The sequence below is a fragment of the Scomber japonicus genome, chromosome 8, assembly GCF_027409825.1.
Source record: "Scomber japonicus isolate fScoJap1 chromosome 8, fScoJap1.pri, whole genome shotgun sequence".
In the NCBI taxonomy this organism is placed as follows: domain Eukaryota; kingdom Metazoa; phylum Chordata; class Actinopteri; order Scombriformes; family Scombridae; genus Scomber; species Scomber japonicus.
Genome location: NC_070585.1, coordinates 26,225,376 through 26,250,329, shown reverse-complemented (window position 1 = coordinate 26,250,329; position 24,954 = coordinate 26,225,376). Strand labels below are relative to the sequence as shown.

At 39.3% G+C, this 24,954-nt stretch overlaps 1 protein-coding gene across 2 annotated transcripts in view; it reads right to left on the bottom strand.

Moving 5' to 3' along the window:
* Nucleotides 1-12,103: 12,103 nt before the first annotated feature.
* The window catches only part of rapgef2b (Rap guanine nucleotide exchange factor 2b), a 109,026-nt gene continuing 96,175 nt past the window's right edge, over nt 12,104-24,954 (bottom strand). The window contains exons 21-29 of one of the 2 annotated variants that reach the window (XM_053324345.1): nt 24,547-24,758; nt 23,985-24,108; nt 21,874-22,097; nt 21,204-21,371; nt 20,535-20,684; nt 18,373-18,574; nt 17,749-18,272; nt 16,796-17,086; nt 12,104-14,825 (exon numbers count right to left, since the gene is read on the bottom strand). In XM_053324345.1, the coding sequence (XP_053180320.1) occupies nt 14,800-14,825; nt 16,796-17,086; nt 17,749-18,272; nt 18,373-18,574; nt 20,535-20,684; nt 21,204-21,371; nt 21,874-22,097; nt 23,985-24,108; nt 24,547-24,758 (1,921 nt within the window). In that variant the 3' untranslated portion in view covers nt 12,104-14,799. Of the gene's footprint in view, nt 14,826-16,664; nt 17,087-17,748; nt 18,273-18,372; nt 18,575-20,534; nt 20,685-21,203; nt 21,372-21,873; nt 22,098-23,984; nt 24,109-24,546; nt 24,759-24,954 lie in introns of both variants that reach the window. The other variant, XM_053324344.1, reaches the window with a different exon arrangement.

Below are 24,954 nucleotides of genomic sequence, written 5' to 3'. Positions count from 1 at the left end.
TATACTAAAGTTACGCCCCACAAAGGTATACATCCCAAGCATAAACACTCGGTTTTTCCTCCTTATAAGGACACAATCTATACTTGTTTATATTCTAAATTCCAATGCCTTTACCATTTGACAACCTCTAGATATTAATGACCATTATACAGAATGGTACCATTATACAAGATGGTACCAGCTGTCCTCCACAGACCATAGTTAATATGAACCAAGGTTCATATCAAGTTTAAACAGATTAAGGCCCATATGAAGACTCTGACTGTTATATAAACTATACTTTAAGGCCTACACACAGAGACAGAACTTTAGCTTAGAAATACAATAATAGAAATACATAGAAATACATAGATCTGTAGCAGAAAATACACTACACTAGCTAACTATAAAATATAGGTCAAACTATAAACTATAAAGTATTTCAAACTATCTCAACCTGTAGCAGCTACAACAGTAACATGCTGCTTACACACTGATGCTTCACTATTAATAATCTAATGATGTCATATATAATAATATATCAGTCAGAGGGACCAAAGCAAGTCCATTTTGCTCCTAATACTTATGTACTTTCACCTAAATCTAATTTTTCATGCAGGAATGGAGTAATGTAAACTACAGCGTGATGTACGTGATGTAAACAAGTTGTATCCTACTGTGTGTAAACAAGAAGAGAAAAATGCAGCTTTTCAATCTGTGAAAATTGATTTGTGTTTGTTTTTTTGAAAAACATGTTATTACATTTGAAAATCATGAAAAGGTAAAAAAAAAAAAAAGATTTGAGTTTGATTTCTAAACAAGATAAGACTCCAATATTTGTGCTCAGCCTGTGTTCTCCTGGCTGTAGCATCACATTTATTTAACAGATGTGAAATATCTTCTCATCTAACTCTCAACCAAATAGCACATTAGCATATGCCCCAAAACAGGGAACTATTCCCTTTAAAAATCTAATAATTAGTTATTAGAATTCTTTTAGATTTTTCTCTCAATCAGCTATTCATTTCAGCACTTTCCTTTATTTAACTCCTTCCTTTTATATGAAGGCTGCATGAGGCCTTTTCAGCAAGAACCACAATAAAGTAAACAATTTGGTTTTATTACACAAGACCAGTTACAACACTCTGTCTTGCATCTTATGATACTGAAGCAGAGGCTGGAGATGGTCTGTGACTCTCAGCCCACCATAGAGGGGGTGGGAGATGTTGCTTAGGATGGAGTTCAGTTGAGTCCTCATCCTTCCTTCTGCTGCTGCCTCCAGGCTGTCCAGAGCTTTTTTACACCAGTTTGTTTATCCTGCCTGCCTCCCCCGCTGTGGTGCTGCCTTCCCAGCACAACACAGTACACAACAGTGGCTGGTGCATACAGCAAAGAGAGGATTGAGATTGTCAGTCAAATTGAAGAAAGAGATGCAGGATGGTGTTCTTAACCTAATTTCACTCCACATGTCCATAAGCATCAAAGTCTTCATATTTGTCAAGTGAAACAGGATTTTGTAGAAATTTGTCACGACTGAGGCGCAGAAACAAAATCTGATTTGTGTAGAACATGTATGCACATGCTGAGGCACATGTTTATATTAATTGCTTACATTGCCAGCAGGCAGTGAAGGATGGTCAGTCGACGATTCATGCTGCTTTATAGATATACTCCCACAAAACCCGAAAAAATCTTTAAGCGTTCACCTCACTATGCAAACCACACCGGTTGAAGCCCTTTGACCATAAAAGCAAACTTTTACTCGTTAATCATGCAATAAGTCGGCACTTTTTAAAATGTATGTGCATTATATAAATTTGATAAGTTTAAGAAATTCAGATGTGCTCTGTCACCACTCGCTGCTAATGATGAATTATTGACCATCTATATGAGGAGCTTTTGAAGTATAAAATTGGTGCATAATGAGAATTTGGTTCGGAGGCAGTTTCAGCTCCACTTCACCCTTAAATGATTACATGTTGAATATTGATTATGCAAAGCCTTTTCAATGACGTTACAGATGAAATCAGCTTAGCAACAATCAAGCTTAACGTGGAGTTTTCTGTTCCGCTCATTGACATAAAGTTATTCTGCCATATTTTACTGTGCTGTTCATATGTTACAGCAAATATGGAGGGCCATGAATAAATCACAAACGTCACATTTTAAATCACTGGTGCAGATGACTTATCAATAAAAGTTACTGGAACAGCAACATCAAAGCATTAGGTAGGGATATATCTTTAAAGGTAATTATCAAACCATTCATGGGTTAAACATATTTTATATATATATAGCAATCCATAATTTTACTCATTAGTTGGTATAGAGGGTTTGTCCCCATCCCACTATTTTCCACCTCAAAGGACCACTCAGATAATAAGCCTGTAATTAAACCTGGCTGAAATGGTTTTTAGTGTCCGTGGAGAGAAACAGAAATAGTAGCAGAACTAATGCCAGTTTTATGTTGCGCAGAAAGAGCCCCAGATTAATACGGTTGGTTGTAAGAAGCAGTGACAGCCAGGCCTCAGTAATGTCCCTCATTGTGCACCGATCTCTCTTTCTAAGCACTGACAGACATGAAAGAGCTGTCTGATGTTCTGACCTGCAAGTTTACCTTTTATTCATCCTGAAGCATGTGTTTGTATGCAGCAGATCTTGCATTTTAGATCTTGGTTTTCAGTGAACCCGACCGTGAAAAACGACTATAATTCCATCGCCAAGTATTTCTCGTTTGATTTTCTCTTTTTCTGATCTATATTTGTAACCTTTGTTTTCTATGAGTCACTGAGTGAAAACCTGTTTGTTTAAAGTGCCTAAGAGATAAATGTGATTTGACAGCAACCACACACACCAGTCACCACATTATCATACACGGCTGTAGTATCAAATATTGATATACTTGAAGCAATAATAATAAAATTACAACAATATGACTACAGTAAATTAATTAACGTTGTTCCATTAGGTGCTTGGTAATTGTATTGTCACATTGCATATACATACATACATATCTTGTATAACATGTATATTGTGATGTAGTGGCATTAATAATTTGTTTATCAGTTGTTTTCATAATTAATCATATTTCTAGTCAAAACAATCATAACATCACCACTAATACAGTGTTTAATGCAATAATATAAACTCTGCAATTAAATTTGTGTGATTAATTCATCCATCTGTTTATCCTTAGAGTAACTGATGTTTAATTTAATTTTCAAATTGCTTATTATGTTTGACCAGCAACTTTATTTTTTATTTTTTTTGCAGATCCTTAACACTTTAGATTCATTTTTGGCTTGATGAACAACTGAAGTTATTCATTGATCAACATGTTTTTTGATTAATTTGCTGTTGATTAATAAATCTGTCAGTTCCTTGTCATTTTAGACGTACCTTTATCTTACATACAGTAAAGCCACAGAGCAACATAAACACATCAAAGGTTTGACAAGTTTCCCCACTTGACATGTGGTCCAAATATTGACCAGCACTGAGTGATCCCTCTTGTGGGCACTTGACAGAGCAGCAAGACGCAGCGGAGGGGAGGCGACCTATCAGAGGTCAGACGTGATGTGAGAAGTGTCTGTGGCCCATCAAACCCAGTTAGCCCTAATAGCCAATTAGTGGTTCAGAAGTGAGGTGAATGTCATGCTCATTGTGTTGATGACTGTCACACCAGCTGGCTAATACAGTATGTGAGTCTGGGGGAGGAGCACTGCATACTGCCTCTCTGATACTGTACAGCATCAGGCACCAATATGTACTGACTGATACTGATCTTAAAATAAATCACACACAATTTAATATAAAAAAGGACTATAATATAACGCCTATAATGCCTGTCTGACTGGAGATGGCGCTGTCATTAATCTTTGTTATCTTTGAAATCTTCGTAATTTGCTCCATAGCTATTCAGATAGGGCTGCAACTAACGACTTAAATTCATAATCGGTGAATCTGCATATCATTAGATAAAACATCCGAAAACTCAGAAAAATGTCTATTACTATATCAAATACCAAATGTCTTATTTTGTCTGACATGCTGTCTGAAACCCAGAAATATTCAATTGACTATAATGTCATGTAAAATGTGCTGAATAACTTATTTCAGTGAAAGCTGAGCAGCTGCAGAATTGTTAAGTTAATTTTAATTTAATTAAGTTATTATTATTACTCTCTTACTGGTGTTACTGGTGTTTCTTACAAGCATGACGGACAATGTAAGTAAACTGATTAGTCTATAATTGAAATTTCTAGTTACAGCTCATACATTTAAATACACTCTACCATTGTATCTCATCTTTTTCATATTCTTATTCTTTCTTATTATCTTTATTTAATCACTATTAGGGGTTTATTCAACTAGGAGTACTTTTGACCTTGTGAAGTTGTAAAAAAAACCAAAACATTCAAATCACACTTATCATGGTCTTATAAGTGTATCTAATATGTCTAGTTTTGAGGTAAGGAGAGGACACACTGCACATTTATCATAAGATAATTGGTAGGTTTGACTTTTTTTTTTTACCCTTAATGAATACATGTAATTTCCACCACATTTAAATATATGACTATTATTTAAAAGTAGCATGAAGTACATCAGCCCATAACAATATCTGACTATTTTCATAATTAGTTTTGCAAGTTGTCACCTTTTTACAATCATAATACATTTGTGAATGACATTAATAAAATGTGATGAGGAGGACCAAATGGCTTGACGTACATCTACCCACAATCTGAAATGAGTGTGTTTACTTTGATGTGCAGTGTGTACACCTACATTTAACTATATATAATAACATTATACTGTATAGCAGTATACAGGAATGCCAGTATGGAAAACATCAGGTTACTATTAAATATGTTAAAGAAAACACTGATTGAGATTGGCCAATTCTTGTTTTAAATGATTTGGACCCTTTGATGTCCACCAAGCAGTTTAGTGTCTAGTTTGTAGTGCTCCACAGTCACCTGTAATGAATCAGGCTGTTCAGGGGTCATTAACTTGATAATAGGGCCATCATTTATGAGCTGCTACTCAGATTAGTTTTCTGTAACTCTGGATAATAGTCGTCCAGCTAAAAATATTTTTCATTAACGTATTTTATGTAGCCATATATGAATCCAATTCAAAGCAGATTAAAAAACCTAGGTCCTATTTGTGATTAAGTGAAACTCTGAAAAGCTGGCACATTTTAAAAAAACTGTCTAACAGTGAAGTGAACAATAGTTTCATATGTTCACAGCACTTCCGTGAAATGTCAGAATGCATAACACATAAAACCTGCCAATTTTTGTTTTCTATAATCCATGACTTTTAAAACAGGTGCCTGATGTAAATGTCACCATGGATTATCATTGATGTTATTAATAAATGAAAGATTGCTGCTTACACTGCAGTAACATTATAAGAGCAGATTAATACAACTTTAATGATCCCCATGAAGAAATTAGATATTATGACATTAACAGTTTTACTTCTGACATTTTCAACAATGATCCCTTTTTCCTGAATATGATTTATCAGTAATGAAATACCCATATATTTGAAACAGTGCTGGACTACAGAGCAAATTATCTGTAGAGACTGCGTGCCCAGTAATAAATTAGGGCTTATTACCTCATAATGGACTACCTAAACTATTTTTTTGTGTTTTAAAATATCACCCCTCAGTAGGCTACGACCTTTTAATCACATGCTAACACACTCAGCAAATGCAGACCATTGAAATGGAGGGCCAGCCTCTCCTCTCTGCATGCCAACTAGCTTATTGTGAGTCAAGTTTGTAAGTGAATCCATGGGTGGTTGTTCCCTTAAAAGAACCATTTGAATTCAGAGCATCTCAAAGCATGGCTCTCAGCTATATTTACAGCTTGGATAGCGATCAAATGGGATCCTCCAGGGTCGATGAAAAGGAGCAGAACACAGCATGTGAAAAGACACTAGGGAATGAGTCACTTATTGGGTTTCATGCTTCCTACACGTTTTCCATGACAAAAAAAAATGTTTACGTTTCAAGCATTTAATGTTTTTGACCGGATGTAAGGCCTTTGTGTTGATATGGAATATGTTACAGTAAGCTGGGAATTACTATACAGTATATGGCTGTAGCTGAGGATAATGCTTTAGATCTGCATATTGTAATGTGATGTGACAGGAGCTCTATAATCCACGTGAATCGAACTCTAATAATGAATTTATTTATGCACTAACCTTCAAAAGACAATTTAAAATCTAAACTGCGAGTGCTTAACAATAAGGCGACATTCTGCTTTTCATTATGATCTAAAAAAAGCAGACATCAAAGTAATAGTTCTATAATTTCCCAATTATGTATCATATTATATCATGAAGGAATATGAGATTAACGAAAGAAGCAGCCTAGTTGGCATTACTGTGGTGGTGCCTCGCTTGTAAACTTCCATAAACCGTGTAATATACTGTATGTAAAAGGATCTCACTGTTTGGGCATTTTTGCCAAGAAATATATCCAGGTGATACAATAAAAGCAGTTATAAAAATATATTGAAAATACAGTCATAGTCATATTACCTAAATGTTATGGTCTACCAGGCTTATGTTTTCAGCTAAATGCAACAGCTAGTCCAGACGACTCTTTACTGTGCTTTGATGTGTTCTGTTACAAGCTGTTATAACAACAAACTGAGACTTTAGAAAAGACATGTAACACACCTCCACTCTATGAATTAAATTGTATGTTCATATATCTCCATTAAATCCTCATCACATTTCTATCACATTCTGACCAACAAGGTACCGATAAAAACATGCAAGGGTGAGCTGCCATCTCACTTGCTTGTTAGCTTTGTACTGAACAGTGTTGGGGGTAACGCGTTCCAAAGTAACAAGGTAAAGTTAGAGTACTTGGATTACTTTTTTGATGCAATGAGTAATCTAACGTTAGGTCTGCAATTGAACTACTCAGTTGTACACTTTCGAAAATATATTTAACGGAGGTCTTGACTTAAGCAAAACTATTTACTTTTAAAAGTAACGTTCCCACACTGGCACTGAGGTATTTTTGCTAGCCAATATTCCATTTTTACTTTATCATATGGACAATAATATCTACAATACCTTAATTTATGCTTTTATTCTACTTGAAATGCCAGAAGTCACAGAGTTTGATGAATTAAATCATAAACTAGCAAGTTATTCCTACTGGATACATTTAGCTACTCCACACAGCACTTTCACATTCAAATGGTGGAAGTCAGACATTCATATGATATTTTTTCCACAAGGATAAGAGACTTGAATAACTTGCACATTCACACAGACGACCTTCATCTGTCGTAGGTGGCAACTGCTGACCGTGATTAACCAGAACATCTGTTCAGTCAGACTCTGCCACCCCAATGGCAAATCACAACTTGTCATTTTTACAGATTGGTTTTTGTATGATTTTGTTATCTTTGGTTGGCGCTATGCTCACTGTTTCCTGGAGCTAAGCTAAGCTAATCATATTTCTCATACAGACACGAGAGAGGTGTCAATCTTCTTGTTTAACTCGACAAGAAAGTAAATAAGTGTATTATTTACGATTTAAATTTTAATTGCTTTACTACGCTGTTTGACTAAATCTGTGAACCTTTAGTGAACTGCTGATGCTTCTCCGTAGTAATTCGAGACCTTTATTCTAATCCACAGCAGATGCTGAAAGGATGTTTTCTCGCTTTGTGATTTCTTCTGCAAGCACCATGAATGACAAGAGAGTCATTACTGCGTGAGGTGACAGTTTCCACACACTCACTTCTCAGAGGCAACAAGGAGCAGGAAGACAGATTTATTCATGGGACTGGTGGGAGCTGTGTGAGATAGATAGATATATAGATAGATAGATAGATAGATAGATAGATAATAGATCATCTGCAGTACTTTTAAGTAAAAAGGCTGACATTATCATTTAGCACGGAGGCAGAATAATGCATAAATGCAGAGAGAGCGTCCCGAGAGTAATGTAGCTGCTACAGTATGCGTGGATGGCTTTGTTCCCTGTTTATAGGGTGGGTCCCTCTTCTTATCTCTGTACATTTGCAGGTGCTCTGTCAGAAAGCAGACCTCACTATCTACTAATCTACCGGAGTGGGGACTTGAGAGCAGCAGAGTCGAGGGAACGGCACCAAGAGCAAGAACAGAAAGAAAATTGTTCCTCTGTCGCAAATAACCAAACGGTCGATATGAGATAATAACACATCCGAATCATTTTGAGACGCTTATCTAAAAATAGGTCTTGAGACGATTTGTGGTATCGATTCTTTTTTTTCTTAAGGTGTCATAAGATATCAAAATACATTGATGTAGCTCCAAATGTTGGGGTTTTTACAATGAGTCCTGCCTCTTGTAAATTTGTTATTGGAGGATGGGAGTCTAGTTTAAAAGGCTGAAAGGAGAGGCAATAGCACAGAGGAAATGGTTTGTTCTCTTATTGTGTAAAGAATGGGCTTTTTATCCATTAGAGGGGAGAATATTTCATGGCCTCGTATTAACATCAAATATATTTCAAGGATAGTTATTAACCAATTAGCTATAAAATATCAGAGAACATTACAAATTGTGATAGAGCAGGATAAGCACCTTTGGCAATTAAACAACCTTGTGCAGATATTACATTACTGGCTCTCCACAGGAGTGTTTGTGAGTGATGGAAACAGCATTAGTCCCTTTATGAAACACATGGGAGGTGGAACATTTCTCTCGATCAAAAAAGAAAAGGATCAAATTGTTCACTAAACTACTCTCAGCCCTCTTTCCGAACTTTCATTGTATTTTACCACAGCAAATTGCACAGGAAAGCACCTGGACAGAGGAGCTTACAGCTTTTATTAATCTTTCTTTTTCTCAGTTCTTTGACTCTGACAGCTTTTAACTGAATTGTCTGCTCAGGCCTCTGTAGGCCTGTGGAGTCCAGACACAGGCTGGTGAACGCTGTGACATCTCCACTCCCCTCAGCTCTAGTGCTGCTGCCTTCATCCAATTTACCATGAAAGGAATCCAGACAGTCCCATAATATGACCCACGGCTGCCTCGATTGAACACGGTCGACAACTCTGGGCCTGGGCTTTACACAAATAACCACCCGGCTATCTACAGAGGACCACTGACTGCCTGCTACCCCTTGATAAGGTCCATTGCCCAGGGAAAGAGTGGACACAGCCACTTGGAGGCATTTCATAGTGAAGAGTGCCCCCTGGTGCCTCAAAGGGCTCAGCACAGTTACAGGGCCAAGTCAGGAGTAAACAAGTCGCCTCCAACTGTAGTGTGGGGGTGGTTTCACTGTCGGACACAGATTACAGCAGTGTTTCGTCTGTAATTTCATGCAGCATCCGTGCTTGGGGAAATATTTTGTTGTTTTGGTTCCACATTGATTCTCGTGTCAGTCACAGTTATCTTTCTAATGCAGGCAACAGCAGTGAGAATATTTTTTCTTCTGATACTTTATCACAATGAAAACATGATTTGTCAGTGTTAGGGCTGTACCTCAGTTTGTTTGGAGGGGAAATTAGAAAAAAAGGAAAATAACAGTTATTTTAATGTTACTTTTTGCTTGCAGTGGTTTGTTTGGGGATTTTTTCTAAGTTGGTGGTGGAGAAGGGTGGTAGGGTGGTGGGGTGGTGGGGGGGGGATTGGTTGCTGTGATGCCACACATCTTGAATTATGAGTCTCTGGCTGCACTGAGTGAACTCAGGAACTGCTTTCATGGACAAAAAACTGCAGCTATACTGATATTGATTTCAGCCTTCAAAGGTCCAGACTGTAACCATCTGCAGACAACACACACTGATAGTCAGGCTGGTGACATTTAGTCATTCTTTTACATGCACCTGAGTAACAGGCTTATTTTCTGTTATTTCAATGACTACAAACAACACAAGACTTTTAAAAACTGCTTACCAAAAATGACTCTAGTTTGATTTTTGTACAGTCTCATGATCTAAACGCTGCTGCTGAGGTTATTTGATCATTCATAGATTATCATCAAATTTCAAGAAATTAGGAATATTGACACAATTTTATTTTTCCTGCAGCTTGAATCCAAAAATACTGTTATCTCCAAACCCGTCATGTGTTTTTCTCTCTGTGTGAAATGTGAGAAACTGAAAATAGACACAGAAATGGAGCCAGAGACAGTGAAAGTGATATTTTGCCTTTATTTACTTGGCTGAAAGTTTGTGTGTGTGTACGTGTGTGTGTGTGTATGTGAGTGTCAGGGCAGCTTCTCATTTCTCGCAGTAGAGAGAGTGTATCATTTTTTGGAGCGTGTGACAAATCGGGGCCCTCAGCTCTGTGATAGAGGGAACCAGGACCATCTCGCCTGTATTATTCATGAAGTGGGAATGTGGAGCTGAGATATGATATCTACAACCATAGCAGTACTACAGTCAGAATCTCAAACTGTATGAGCACTTGCATCTCCACATCTGAACCCACACATCCTCACATTAATGATTAAGTTAACAGCACTACTATGAATGTTTAAGGAACTTGTTTTTTTTTTCTTTTGTCATGAATGAATACAGGCATAATCATAGTCATAATAATAGTGTGCTTGTATTCCAATTACAGTTAAAACTAGTGTATATTTTGTATATAACTGCTATATACTTTAATATACAGACATGTGACAAATTAAAGGAAAAAAAACTGACATGAAGATATTCCTTCATTTGGTGTTTTGATGATGGTGGAGAGCGCTGTCTAACATGTTGGTACAGAATCTCCCGTAGGTGTTCAACCGGTGTGAGATCTGGTGACTATGAAGGCTACAGCATTATAATTCACATCATTTTCATACTGATTCACATTTTGCAGTGACCCTTCCCTCTCAAGGGACAAGTGTCCCCCAAATGTCCCCCATATCGTGCCAGAGCCACCAGATCCCCTCACTGTAGGGGTAAAGCCTTCAGGCCTGTACTGTTCTCTTGGTGTATGCCACACATGCACTCACCCAATTGTGGAGAATATGGTGAAGGATAACTCATCTGACCATTTTTCCACATCTCTGTAGACCAGTGCCTATAGGTCATGCACCACTTAACTTAAATGTGCATCATCTTTGTAATGATGGAGTCGTGCACTGCTGAATATAATATCCCCCTCTGTGTGTACTTGCTGGTATAGTCTCTTCATGTCCTGCACTGACATTCTCAGTCACGTTTTTCCTCTAATGCATATGTGTTGTTATGATAGGGTTTTACCTGTATGTGTCATGACAGTAGTTTAGATGTTTATTAGAGAAGAGTGCCCTCTGGTGGCAAGAAAGCAGAACTACTTTAACAAAATTACCTTTCTATGTAATATTGAGGAATTAAGATTCATAGTTTCTATTTCTTTATAGCTAACAAACAACAAAGCTACTTAATCATTTAATTTCAGCCTAATGCCTTTCTTATGAATTTTTTTTATGAATGGAAAATGTTCGCTTATGATTTATTCATAGTGTACTCATTTGAATACAAGTCAGTCTCAGTAATTATGTTGACAAATGAGACACAAATTTAATGTTTTACTTGCAGGAGAGATAAATAAAATGTCATCTATCCCCCAAACACTGGCCACCAGTAATGTGTTCGATGTCACTTCATTTTTCATTATGCCTGTTCGGTGTACTGTGGGTGGGAGATATGCAGTTTTATTGTAAAATGTAGGTAATGTAAGCAACAAATGAGAAATGAAATGAATTAGAACAGTAAATTAGAGTTGGGAGTTGCGCTATCCTCACAGCTCTGGATAACAAGACAATACAAGTAAATAAAAGCAAGGGGAGGCTTCAATATCTCTTTTTTATTAAGTCTGACACACTGTGGTCAGATAGAAAAGTATGAGAGTTACACTTTTCAAGTTGCTTCCATGACTTGTGCAAACACTAGACGGTATCTGGGGAAAAACCTCTGAAGGAAAAAGGAATTTGAAAAAAAACAAAAAAGACATCAAAATGCAGAAGAAGAAATGAATAAGTGCATTTAAACCTAGGTGTTGATTCTTTATGCAGTATTTATTGATTCCCAGCTTCATATAAACTGGATGTTGAGGCATAAACATAGTACATTTGAACAAAAATATAACCAATATTTACAATTATTGTATTAAAAATACAAAAACAACTGATACATACTCCACCAATTGTCTTTTTAAAAGACATACAGGTCAAAGTAGTACAAGAAAGAATGAAGAAAAAGAAGGTCATCACCAGCTAAATGTACATTTCTCACTGACATCACACATCAAACGGAGTAGCAGTTCTACCTACTACACTTATCTTTACGCTTGTACATTTTTGTGCAACTTTTTGTTTTTCGAAATAGGACACGGCCCGCTAATATGCACATTATCTTCAGAGTTGAATGAAATTGAATGATGCATGTCACCACTGTATTACAAACAAATTTATCAACAATCTATCTGCAGCCATTACAAAAAAATTACAATAACAAAAAAGAAAAAAAAAACAAAACAAAAGAACCCGGGAAATTATTAGCGTGTAGTCACAGAACACAGTGGAAAACACTGCACTCATTTCATCTTTTTCTCAGTCTGTAGTTTTCAAGACTGATCAATGTGATCAGTGCGACTCAGTGATAGAAGAAAGAAAAAAAGTTACTTTTCACAATTTGGGTTTCTAATCATTCTGATTGGCAGCCTTTTCTTCATATACCAACTTCTCCACCAAAGTCAAAAAAAAAAAAAAAAAAAAAAAATCAAAACGTCCTTCAGTCACTCCCATTGATGGCAAGATATGGTGAAAAACTGGATGCAAGCGTTATATTCACACAGCATCCACTGAGCTGATGTCTTGTAACAGGTGAGAAGAGTTTCTGAGGATGAATCTAGTAGCACAACAGCAGAAAAGAGGCGCCCGCTCGGCCTGTGTGTAGACAAAGAGATGATCTACCACACTGTAATGTGACGGCCACAACCAAAGTCTGATGATGCCGTCTGAAAACAAAGAAAATGCTTGATTTCATCTTGTACTGAGTCTTAATGTATTAAATATCTTATAAGTATCTTGAATAAGGCATTTCATTCCAGTACTGCTTGATTCAAGACGGTTCTTGAAGCAAGATGATTCGTGACTGGACCAACCATGTGATAAAATGTATGCAATCATGGCATCGTAAGGCGCTTTGGACATTCACAAAATGTGGTATATGTTCAAGTTGGGGGAAAAAAAGCCAAATCTGAATTCATGGGTACTTGTTTTTAAGGTAAATGTGTGTATTTTAAGACTCTGTACAAGATCATCTGCAAAGGTAGATAGTTAAGAGGTACACTCACAAGTTACACATTTAGCAGAGCAAATGGAAGCGGCAGGAAACTCAAAACATGATCATAAATCTGCTGATGTTTATAAATCTGGTCAGTGTGTCCTTGTGTGTCCCGTCATATCAGAAGAAGAGACGAGCCGCATTTCTAGTGTCAGTGAGTCCAGATGTCTCTGGACGGAGCGCTCACTCATTGCTGATTAGAAAACAGTTTGTGTCCTGATTCCAAAACTCCAGTATGAATGTGAGATTTCCCGCCAAAGTCCATTTGATTTTGGGGCGAAAACAGTGAATCTACAGGTTTCAATCCTGTCTGCTGCAGCTGCGATGTGTGATTTTTAACTTGTGTACCTCTGATGCGCTGTAGAGGCCGACACGTTTGCTCAGTTTTCAGTGGGTGGGTCAGTCACCTCTGTGCTTCTTGATATCACCGACAGTCCAGTAAAAAAATGCTCTCGATGTAACAGCAAGCAACAGAATGATGAGAGGACTGATATAACCAGAAAAGCACAGAGGTGGGATGACAGTAAGATATGGTTCACTCATACCCTGGTATCCAGGCCAAAAGTCTGGTAACATCTAGGATTGTGCTGAAAGTGCTATTTTTTTTTAAAAATTGTTTTTTGTGTATGTGGTGCATAAAATGTATTGTTTGTGTGTGTGTGTGTGTGTGTGTGTGTGTCAGTACACTGTGCATGTTGGTTCTCCCTACTGAGCTCTCCCTCTGGCTTTGATTTGAACCAACACTTGATAAGCTTTCACATGTGAAACATGAGATAATACTGGATTTATAGTTCAAACACTCAAGAACAGATGGGTTGTCTCAGTCCAGGCAGAGAAATGGGCCAACTCAGTTTCTCCTTTCAGCCCCCCGAGTGCAATCAGTCAGAGAAAATTAGAACAAAAAAAAAAAAGAAAAGAAATCTAGTGGTGAGTTGAAAATAAAGAGTCAAGTCAACTGTTGTTTCTGTCTTCAAATGATCTGTCTGTTTTGTTGTTTTTATTTTGTTCTGTTTTTTTTTTTTAGAAGGTAGAAAATGAGAAAGTGCAGATGAAGCTCAACACATCATGATGCTGTTGTGTCAACAGGTGGATTTGGGGGTTTTGTCACTGGGTGGAGGGCCGGGGCCAGTCTTAAGGAGCCGGGCCCGTTTCTAACAGCAACATCAATGTGGTTTTGTGAATATGTGGCCAGGTCGACCCCCCCGGCGCCAGTTTTTTGAAGTCTTTTTTTTTTCCAAAGTGCCAGGCATTTTGTCATCGTCTTTGACCTTCTCTCCATCTCTTCTTCTTCACAGTATTTTTTGCATGCAGGGTCATTCAACCCCCCATGATGCTTTAAGGCAGGGGAGGGAGACGAGCAGAGGAATCCACCGTTCAGGAGGGAGAGCCAAGTGGAGGAGGCAGGCACGTACGTAACTGATGATGAATCTATTGGTCTGTCTATCTGTCAGTCTCTTTAATCCTGCCCACCCCGAACGAGGGGGACTTCAAGTTACTGCAAAAGGACTTCCACTGTTGTCCTTCAGACTGCTGACACCTGTTCATCCTCTGTGGAAAGAAAGGGAATAAACACAGTCAGAGGTTACAAAGAATGTGGACGTATAGCCTAGATTAAAAAAATTCAAAGTACAGTGAGAAGAGCTTACTAATGAGACCAGCTGCGATGAAAAACCTGTTGTTTTTAAGTAATACACACATGAATCAAGTGTACTTTACTGCCTTACATTTCCCTGCAGTGTGTAGGGCTGTAATTATTTTCATTATCAATTAATCTGCTGATTATTTTCTCAACTTATTGATTATTTATTGGTCTATAAACATTCAGAAAATGGTAAAAGGAACCCATTACTATTTCCTAAAGCCCAAAGTGATGTTATAAAAAAAAAATCTGAAGGGAATCAATATATTGTAAAGAGAACATTTCTTAGCATTTTTGCTTGAAAAATGATTCAGGTGATTAATGGATATTCATAATAGTAGCTGATTAACTGACTAATGGACTAAACATTGCCACTCCAAAAGCATGCCATCATGTTTTAATTGATTTCCTGCCTTCAATTAATTTACAGTATGATATTAACATTAACTTGCAGAGAGTTGAAATTTGACAGTTGACATGTTTTCAGTTTGATGTTTTCTCGAGATATATTACTAACACACAGTGATGTTACTGTGAGTGACTCCCTGTTAGTTGACAAACAGATCACCGTCAGATATAATCATTTGAATGTCCACTGGATGCAGCAGCATCGCTGGAAGTGTTTCAGAAGAGAAGCTTCTATTTTTTAGTGGCCAAATCTGCCATATAGTTTCACACTGTTGTTGTGTAAAATGCACACTAGCTAAAACAGCACCATATCATCTCCAATAAAAGTGACTGAGCTGCAACACAACAGTCACATCCAATGGACATTAAGGTTCTGACTTGGCTGTAAGATGTTTTGAATGCAAACTACAAAATCTATGTCTGCTGAATGTTTGTTTTGTAATATTTTACAAAATATAAAAGGTGGCAAAATGTGATAATTTTTCCATCTCAAGCAAGTTTCATGTCAGTAATTTGATTCTCATAGCGTACTAAAATAAATAAAAAAAAAACAAGGGCTGCAAGGGCAGAAAAATTGATTTTAAAAAAATCTGATTTTAACTGATGTTTTATTTCGATGTGCTATTTTAATCTGTCAATGGACAGCAGATGAAAACTCACATTTACAGTTACATTTAATCATGTGTAAGCCAAAGGCTGCCTGGTAGACAGGAAATCATTTTAAGCTTAAACATCAGCCCTGATTAGAATGCGGAAAACTCCTCAGTTTAATATATGTATTACTATATTACTATACAATATTTAAACATACTTTCTGCTCAATACTGGTCAACTACGCATATAAAAGTGAAGCTACATTAATACAGAATTCATCCAGAGTGACTGTGGGCGAGTGGGTGGTGCGTGCTGGTGCAGGAGAATGGAGGTGCATGTTTTCAGGCACTGAGTTTGATTGCATGGGTGAGAGCACTGTGCCCGCTGATGGATGCTAATCGGCACAGTGTGTGAGACAGTGAGAGAGAGTGAGTGGAGCAGAATGTGTGGTGGCAGAGAAGTGGTGAGAGAGTTTCTGGTCTCGACCATATGACTCATGCATGATGAGGTATTGTGGGTTAAAGGTGAGGGACCCACTCCAAATGAACAATTCAACAGATTCTAAATATTTAAAGTTTTTTAACTTTAGTAATAGAGAATTGTCATTTGGCATGGGACCGAGCCTACTGGTGCTGTAGGAAGTTGTGTGAAGGAATGATCAGTCTCAGTCCAAGTGCGTGTTCCTTTTCACATGCAGGTTCATTGAAGTGGAGGGGGGGGGGGCAACCTGATAAATTAGTTTTTACCTGACTTTGGGAGAGGGGCCCTGCCTTTTAACCCCCGTACACACACTCTCATGGTCTGGGAGTCTCAGGTGTATGTTGTGCCACTGGCTTTGGCTTCCTCAGAGCGACTAGTTTGGAAGACAAGGACTCACCCTCCTCTTCCTCCTCGGGCTCTTGTTCCTCAGCCGGTGAGCGAGTGCGGTGGAGGCCGCCCGCCCGCTGTTTGGCCCCCTGGTGGGCCTGGTGGGAGTCAGGCGATTGGGTGACCATGCGTGAGCGCTGCAGAGCTGTGGTGTAGTCCGGTGGCCGGCGGCCAGAGTGGGTCGCCGTGGACGTTGGAACAGACGGAGCTGGGTGCTGTCCTTCGGCGAGGTCAGAGATGGTCAGGGCAGTGTAGCCGGGTGGTGTTGGGGGAGGATCACGGTAACGGCTCTCTTTCCGTGCTTCAGGGACACAACAGAGATGAAGATGAAGGCACCTGGAAATACTATCTACTCTAAAACTATCTGTCATAGGTGCACAGAACAACCTGGATTTCTAAAATCTCACTGTCTGGCTGTCAGCCTCGTTGTGTTGTGATTAAAATATTCTGCCAAAACTAAGTATGACGGAAAATGTTTGCTATAAAAACTTCATGAATCAGCAATTAAACACAACATGAACATACTGAGAAGTTAATATGGCAAACATGTTACTTATTTTAGCTGGTACAGAGCAACATTTGCATTCATTGGGAGTTGTGTTTCTCTCCACCCAATGAATGTAAATATCTGACTCTTTGGCTGTTAATGCTCCATTATGTTCAACAGCTGATTTGTTTGTCTGCCTTTTGGTACTGAGCTAGAGGCATACAGTAAGATTTTACAGTGCGAGTGAATCCACACTACAGTTGAGGGCCAGAAATCCAAAACCATGAGGCTGAAAGATGCGAAACAATCTGAAGAACGGAGAGGAACTGCAGAGAGTCAGATGATTATTCACTGAGTGTTTTTTTTTTACTATGAGCCACTGTTTTCACGCAAGTACTCATGAGATCCATTGTTAATATAAAAATACTGATAACTGTCACTTTAAAGAACCAGGAGTGTGAGCTGCATTCACTCACTGATGAGGCCTTTACCCCCAGCGGTGATCGGTGATGGGGAGGGCCGACCGAGCTGCTTGGCCTCTTCTGACCCGGTGGATGTGATGCTACTTGTTTCTGGGTCAGCGTTGACATCCTTCCCTCCTCTTCTCTTAATGGTACCGGTGTCACCCTCAGAGTCCTCTCCCCAGTACGCGGCTGAGGAGGAGGAGGAGCTGGCAGATGCCCAGCTCCCCCTGGCTTGGGCTGCCCACAGTGCAGCAGGTCCTCCTAATAAGGCCTCCGGTCCGCCAGGAGGGAGCCCTCCGATGCCACCTCCGCCTCCGCCAAAGGCCAGAGTCTCCCAGCTACGTCCCTGCTGCATGGTCTGGATGTTGTCGTGGGAACCAGAGGAGCAGGAAGTCCAGGAGCCACGGCCGCTGTCTGCAGCATCGAGGGAAACACGATCACCCTGATCCTGAGTCAGTTCCTCTGAACTGGGTGAGGAGAGCACCGTAGGGCAGCCGGCGTAAATGCCTCGACAGTCTTGCATTGATGAATATGACCTGTGATATGACAAAAACATTAAGATTGATGGTTAGATGAGTAAAACAGATCGAAAGAAACCAATTTCACTTCATAAGAAACCTCAAAAAGTGTTCCTACCCCAGGCTGTACTGGTCAGGATCGGTGGTTGCTCTTCGCTCCAGTCGTGGTCCCCCGAGGTGGGATTCTCCGATTCCTCCGGAATGACGGAGTCTTCTTTCTTCTTGGGCCATGTCGAAAGAGGAGTTACTGACGAGACTGGAGCGAGAGGAGATCTCACTGTGACCGGAGTCTGAGTAGGCATCTCCCATCCTGTTGTAGCCTGGAGGGGAGAGGAAAAGGGGTCGGGTGGGTACATTAATATACTGAGCTTGAATATGAAAAATAAGAGAAATGTTTCCATCTATTCTTTTTTGTGCAAAGAAAACCTGACAGACCAAATTCAGATCATTCAAATTTTCTGAGAGAATATTCAAGTACAACATCAATGCCTGTCTTTAAAAGAAAAGGCGGAAAAAGCCGTCTACATGCTTAATGGGTCTCACATACAGTTCCAACACACAGCTCCAATCCCGGAAAGAAACATCAAAATGACTTATGGTGGGTCAACCTTCTTTAAATTTGCATCATGTATCTTATCTCAGTCAATGGTTTTAAACAAGGCAACACACACAAACTGCAGGGATAATTGTAGAGCTCCCCTTTCCAAGTTCACCAACCAGCTCTTTTGGGATGAGTGCATTAGATTCTTACTGAAACAGCAGTTTAGTACGACATTCAGGGTTTCAAAGCGGTACTGAAGAGTGTGGAAAAGTTTAGATAATAAGCCTGAGGGGGATTGTGAAATGTACAACAAAGTAGAAAGTATAGAGAAATCACTGGTGCTGACAGCTGACACATGTAAACACATATTTTGTAGTTATAGGAGACTGTCATTGCGGCATTTGCTGAAGCTCAGCTATAGTGTTTAATAGCAGGTTGGTTATACTTCTCAGCCATTATCAGCATAAATCACCCCAATAACCTCTCCAACTTTAAAGAAAAGTACTTTAAAATCTGGACAAAGAAGGGGCTGATCAAATGAAAATTTCTAGGAAGCACAGATACAGGAGTAAGAGGAGGTGATAAGGACAAGCCACTACTAGGTGATATGATAATAAAGCTCAGGACAAAGGAGAGACACATTAACTCACAGGACACTTGAGGTTCCAGCAATGACAAAAAAAACGAAATTTAAGTTCAAATATCTGAAATGTAAAGACAGAAGAGAGCTTTGTACTGTAGAAAGTATAGCTGCAACTAGCGATTAATTTTCATTTTCAATTCATCTGTTGATACTTTTCTTGATTAGTCTACTCTAGGCAATGTTACAAAACAAAATGACATTTGTCATTTCTTAGAGACCTCTGTGAGGCTTTCAGCTTGCTTGTTATGTCTGATCAAAAGTCCAAAATCCAAAGATAATCAATTTGATGACAATGAAAACCAAATTGTCACATTCGAGAAGCTGATACTTGATCACTAATGGAGGCAGAAACTGCAGAAATCTATTGATTTGCCTTCTGTCCGTAAGAGAGTTTGATATAATGCTGTATGTCTTTCCAGGAAACACTGTTTCTGACATTTAAGTAAAGTAATTTTATTTCTACAAGTAGGAACATTACTGTGTTAGGGATAACAAGATAAAGGAACTGTTAAACTGTTAATAAACTATATTTACACAACTGTCTCCAGACTAGTTAGTGCCAGGGTTTTCACAGCTACAAGATTCTGCTCATCACTAGACTGGTGCCAGTTTACCTGTACTTGCAGGGGTTTAAGAGGAAGACACACATTCCTGACTCTGAGGCCTGTTAGTGTCCTCAACCCTGTGATCAATGCAGAGACGTGACAGTGTGAACAATGACACTTTATGGGTTCAAGCTGGGTGGGAATATGGTAGCCTTGGTGTAACAGGTACCCAAAGAGGAATTTACCAGCTACTCATAATGAGTACACATATAGTGTTGAGTGAAATGAGTGTTTTTCCCTTCATGTGTTTATCTAGTTTATCAAGTCTCTAAATTAAAAGTAAAAGTAAAAGTGGTACTGAAGTATGAATGTAGGGGATGAGAATGTTCATAATAAATAACTAGCATTTAAATAAAAACTATAAAATTATATGCAACATAAATGAAATATAATGTAATGCATAATGGCAACCACCAGGTGGCATTTGTGTCACATCATGATTGAGTGAGGCAGTCTGGAGAGTGGTGTAGGAGGGAGGATTATTGGCTTACCCTTCTTGGGCGAGCTCTGGGGGGAGGTGGGAGGAGAGGAGAGCTGGGAGGAGGCGTTGGACACGGTGTCCTCTGGCTGCCTTCTGTGCCTTTCGTTCCCCTCCTCTGACAGAGACAGGATCTTCTTCAGAGACTGGGGGGAACTGGTGCCTGTGGACATTTTGCAAGAAAATGAGCAGAATTAGCATGAGGGGACACTGCCATTCCCCCGAGGGTGTTGGGATGCTAAACTGCATTGTCTGGGATTCTGTGATTTCTTGTTGCTAGACAGCCTCTAGGTGGCAGCTCTGTCACAGAGAAGCTGGTTCTTCTATTGTCTGCAAGTAACAGGATGAGGAAGAGAAAACATGGTGGCTTGGAGAAGGAAAGGTGAAAGGGAGGTTTATAAAGGCTTCTTTTCACTCAAAACATAAAAAGACTATGTGACTTTTTACTGTAGCTTTAGATCAATAAAGGTGACAGTTGCAACATATTGCAGTACTGGAGCCAATTATTCTGATCTTTCAAATCCTAATACTAATTCTAAACAGCAGTAATCCTCCCTATTACTCCATACCCCTCAATGAAAAGAAACCTTTAGTTATCACCATAAAACTGAATTAGGTTGCTTAAAAGTGGTGGTGGTCAGTATACTTTGCTGTCATTTATAAGCCTCCATCTTCAGCTTACCGAAAGGTGGCAGATCCTTGACTGGCACTTTCTTTCGGGATGGGTACAGGGCCACAGCGGGGACCTGCAGGGCCTGGTTTCCTTTAGCCAGCTGGCCCCTCTGTTGGCTGGCAGCTCTGGAGACGACTGGTGAGGTGTCTGGTCGTTTCCCACCAGCATTCTTGGGCACTGGGTAGGGAGAGAAAGAGAGAGAAAGTTGCAATTTTCATGTGGCGTTTAGATTTTAGGCTTTCAACTGACAATTTTATGTGAAGGGAGCTTAAGAAATTTACTACTGATGGACAGTCAGGAATCCAAGCTGTCAGTTTGCCAGCCTGAGATGATATCTGTGACCACTTGTACTCCCCTGCTGTCCATTAAAGCATCAGCAGCAAGTGATGAATGGATTAAGTTGGCATTCACAATGGGAAACTGGCCTAGTGGTTCATTTATGTTAAATTCCTGCCATTGACTCTTAAAGCAAGTCTGAGAGTCTATAGTTACTCCAGTGGTCACACCCTGTCTGCCTGTGGCTTGTAATTCCTGTGAACATAACATGTGTCTTGAGAAAAATATGCAAACAACTCCTTGCTTTCCTCGAAATATTTCATTGAGGCTTATTGGATTTCTACAAAAGCCTTAATCTTTTTTTATGTTTTGGTGTGTGTGCCAAGCTATGTCACCAACTCACGTGTACTTATGGAGGGTTCACACTGTAGCGAGAGCGTCTGCAGACTCTCCTCGTTAGTTTCCAGGCTGAGATTGGACAGATACTGTTTGACCTTCCTGGCCATCTGGGCATCCTCGTAAAGCTTTTTGGCATTCAGGAATGAGCTGCGTCGCACCCGCTTCTTGTGCCCGCCTGTCTGGGTGACGTCGAGCACTGCCGCATTGGCGCTACCCTGGCTTAGAGACCTTGTTGTGCACACACACACACCCACATAGAAACATGCACATAAACACACAGAGGAATGCAAATTTGCAGGCACAAACAGAGACAAAGACACACAAAGAAATAGAGAAAGTAGAAAAAAACATGTTAATAATTTGGTTTAGTGAGTAAATAAGCCTTTTCTAAAGTATTTCTGTACAGGTGGTACTACTGGGCTACACAGGGCGTCTTATATTTATTCAAACATGCAAAGAGCAGCTTTAGGTATTCCTGGTAACTCCAGAACATTCCAGACATTCCAGACAGCAGAGGGGGGGAATGAGGGATGATGGCTGTCGTCAAACAACAGGAGAGTAGAGAGGGGGAGTTCTAGTAGCGAAACACTCATAGTTTACATTTCTGTGGCTTCAGTCAGCGCTGGTAGTAGTAGTAAAATCTTAACTTGCACATGATCTCTCTGCCAAATACTGCAGTACACAGACAATGGGCTTACAGAATACACACTATGAGTCACTGAGAAGTTGCGTTCGTGCTGGTCAGTGGAAATATATTTATCAGGATTCGTTTTTTGTTTGGCTTTTAGTCATCAGAGTGAAATCTACAATTTCTGCTATGTTTGTATGGAAGCGCATTGCAGTTACTAAATATATATTAGAGGCGTTTTCTTGTAATTCTGACATCAGTATGCTGTAAATATAACTTAACATCTCATATTTCCAAGATTAAGATCTCATAATTAATGAGAAAAATAGCTCATAATTACAAGATATACATCATGTAATTACAAGATTCTGTAGTTAAGTCTCCTAATTATAAGATGCAGTCATAATTACGAGATACTGAAGTGACAATGTTGCCCTTCCTTTTTGGGTTAATGTAATGTTCTCTCCGTATGTTTCCAATTAAATGTTCTGTATGCTGTCCCATTTGACCCACAAGAATGTAAAGAATGACAAAAAACGTGCTGCTTCATGAATCTCTGGCTGTGTGGAGCTTTGATATACTGATAAAACCTCAAAGACAAGGGAAATTTTAAAATTGCATGCATATTGTTAGTTAAACAATGTATTAGAAAAGGTCATGTTGCTAATGCAAGGCTGGACTCCTTAATCAATAAGAGTTTATAACATGTTTAGGATATACAGTATGTTAGTTTGGAAATGAGAAAGAAGTGATATTCTAATCCCATGTGTGTCAAATTTATGTTGTAAATATCTCTTTTCATGTTTTTCAAAATTAAAAACAGTTCAGCATAACATAATGTTAGCAAAGTGACCTTTGTTTCATTCAATGCACTTTGATTTGGATCAAGCAGTGTTAGTAGCCGGGTTCAAACTGGTTAATGGAAACAAGGTTTCAGAGAAGAAGAAAAGAAGCACGCAAATTGGCAGAAAAAAGAGGTTGCAGTGCAGGGAGGGCAAAAAGTTGTAGGGTCACCAAACTTACCCTAAACTTCTCCATTTCTTCTTCCTAGAGGGTGGGTGCCATGAACAGAGAAGCATGGGGCAAAGGGTGGATGAGTAGAGAGAGAAAGAGACAAAGCTTAGGACAGGAGAGACCACCACGATCACCAAAGAGAAGCAATTTCACCAAAGACCCACGTGAAAGTCAGACAGAAAATCAAATGGTAACACCACTAGGAGGAGACATCATTAGACAGAGACACACTTCCACAGCAGCACTGTGCACATTTTATGCCAACAATGTGTATAGGGAAACAGTTGCCAGAAGAAACAGTTGCCAGGGGGAACAGCTGCTTGACAGAAAAGCGTGATGCAGAAATTTGACTCAATCTATGTGAACCCACTAACCCCAAAGAGTTTGGTAATGTTGGAGTGCTGACTGGTCCAACAGGGAGGGTGAAGGATAATTAATCTGAAATATGGGTTTGTTCCTGGAAGGTTCCTTACCTGGTCCTAAACATGAGGGCAGGGTCCATGTTAACAGAGGCCATGCGACCAACATGGCGAATTTCTTTGGCAATCATCCTCAGCTTCTCAAAGTTCACCAGACCGTCCACTTTAGAGTCATTGCCTAAAAAATTCAGAAGAAAAAGAGTGAATAACAATAACCCATACTTAACACAGCTCAAAATATTTAGGCTAATGGAAGAAAGGCTGCAGGGCTAAATTTACATTCATGTTCAGTGGTAGAAACTGACAAGAAAGGTGAAACCACCTTGCTGTTAACATTATACAACGTTAACCTCAAAACTTAAGTGTTGTCACATACACAGTCAACAAACTGGTAAAGTTATGTCTACCATTATAAATAATAAATGAAGAGTTTAATTGTCTAAACTGATGCACACTAAAAACATGCAGGATATTGGATGACTGGACCAAGAAAGTATATTATGAAATAGCATTTCAGTTGCTAGATGATCTACTGTAAGCTCTATAAAATACTAACATTGTAGGTTGGATCAGCTGTGTATATTTAACATAGAGACATGAATTTAATGCTACATACCTTCATGTAGGAAAGTGAGGTCCTTCTTGATGACGGGGAACAGGGGGATGATTGGTGGCTGGAGGTTCTGATTGTTGAGAACGTTCCTGTACTTGGCCATGTTTCTGGAGGGGTCGAAGAGGTCTTGCAGGTCCCCAAACAGCTTTTCATATTTGCTAGGTAGTTTCTCCCATGTTCCCCTCAGTCTGGAGACTGGAGCCAGGTTTAGACCGCTGAGGGGGAAAAAGGAAAAGGAAATTAGCGTCTATGATAAATAAGGCTGGTTTAGAAGTTTTTTTCATTAGTTTACTCATATAACAGCTAATAATCAGTCATTTGTACAGATGTGCTGACACCTAAAGGAATTAGCTATCTCTCAACTCCAAACAAACACAGAATGTGAACTGAAAAGCTAAGATGTGACACAAA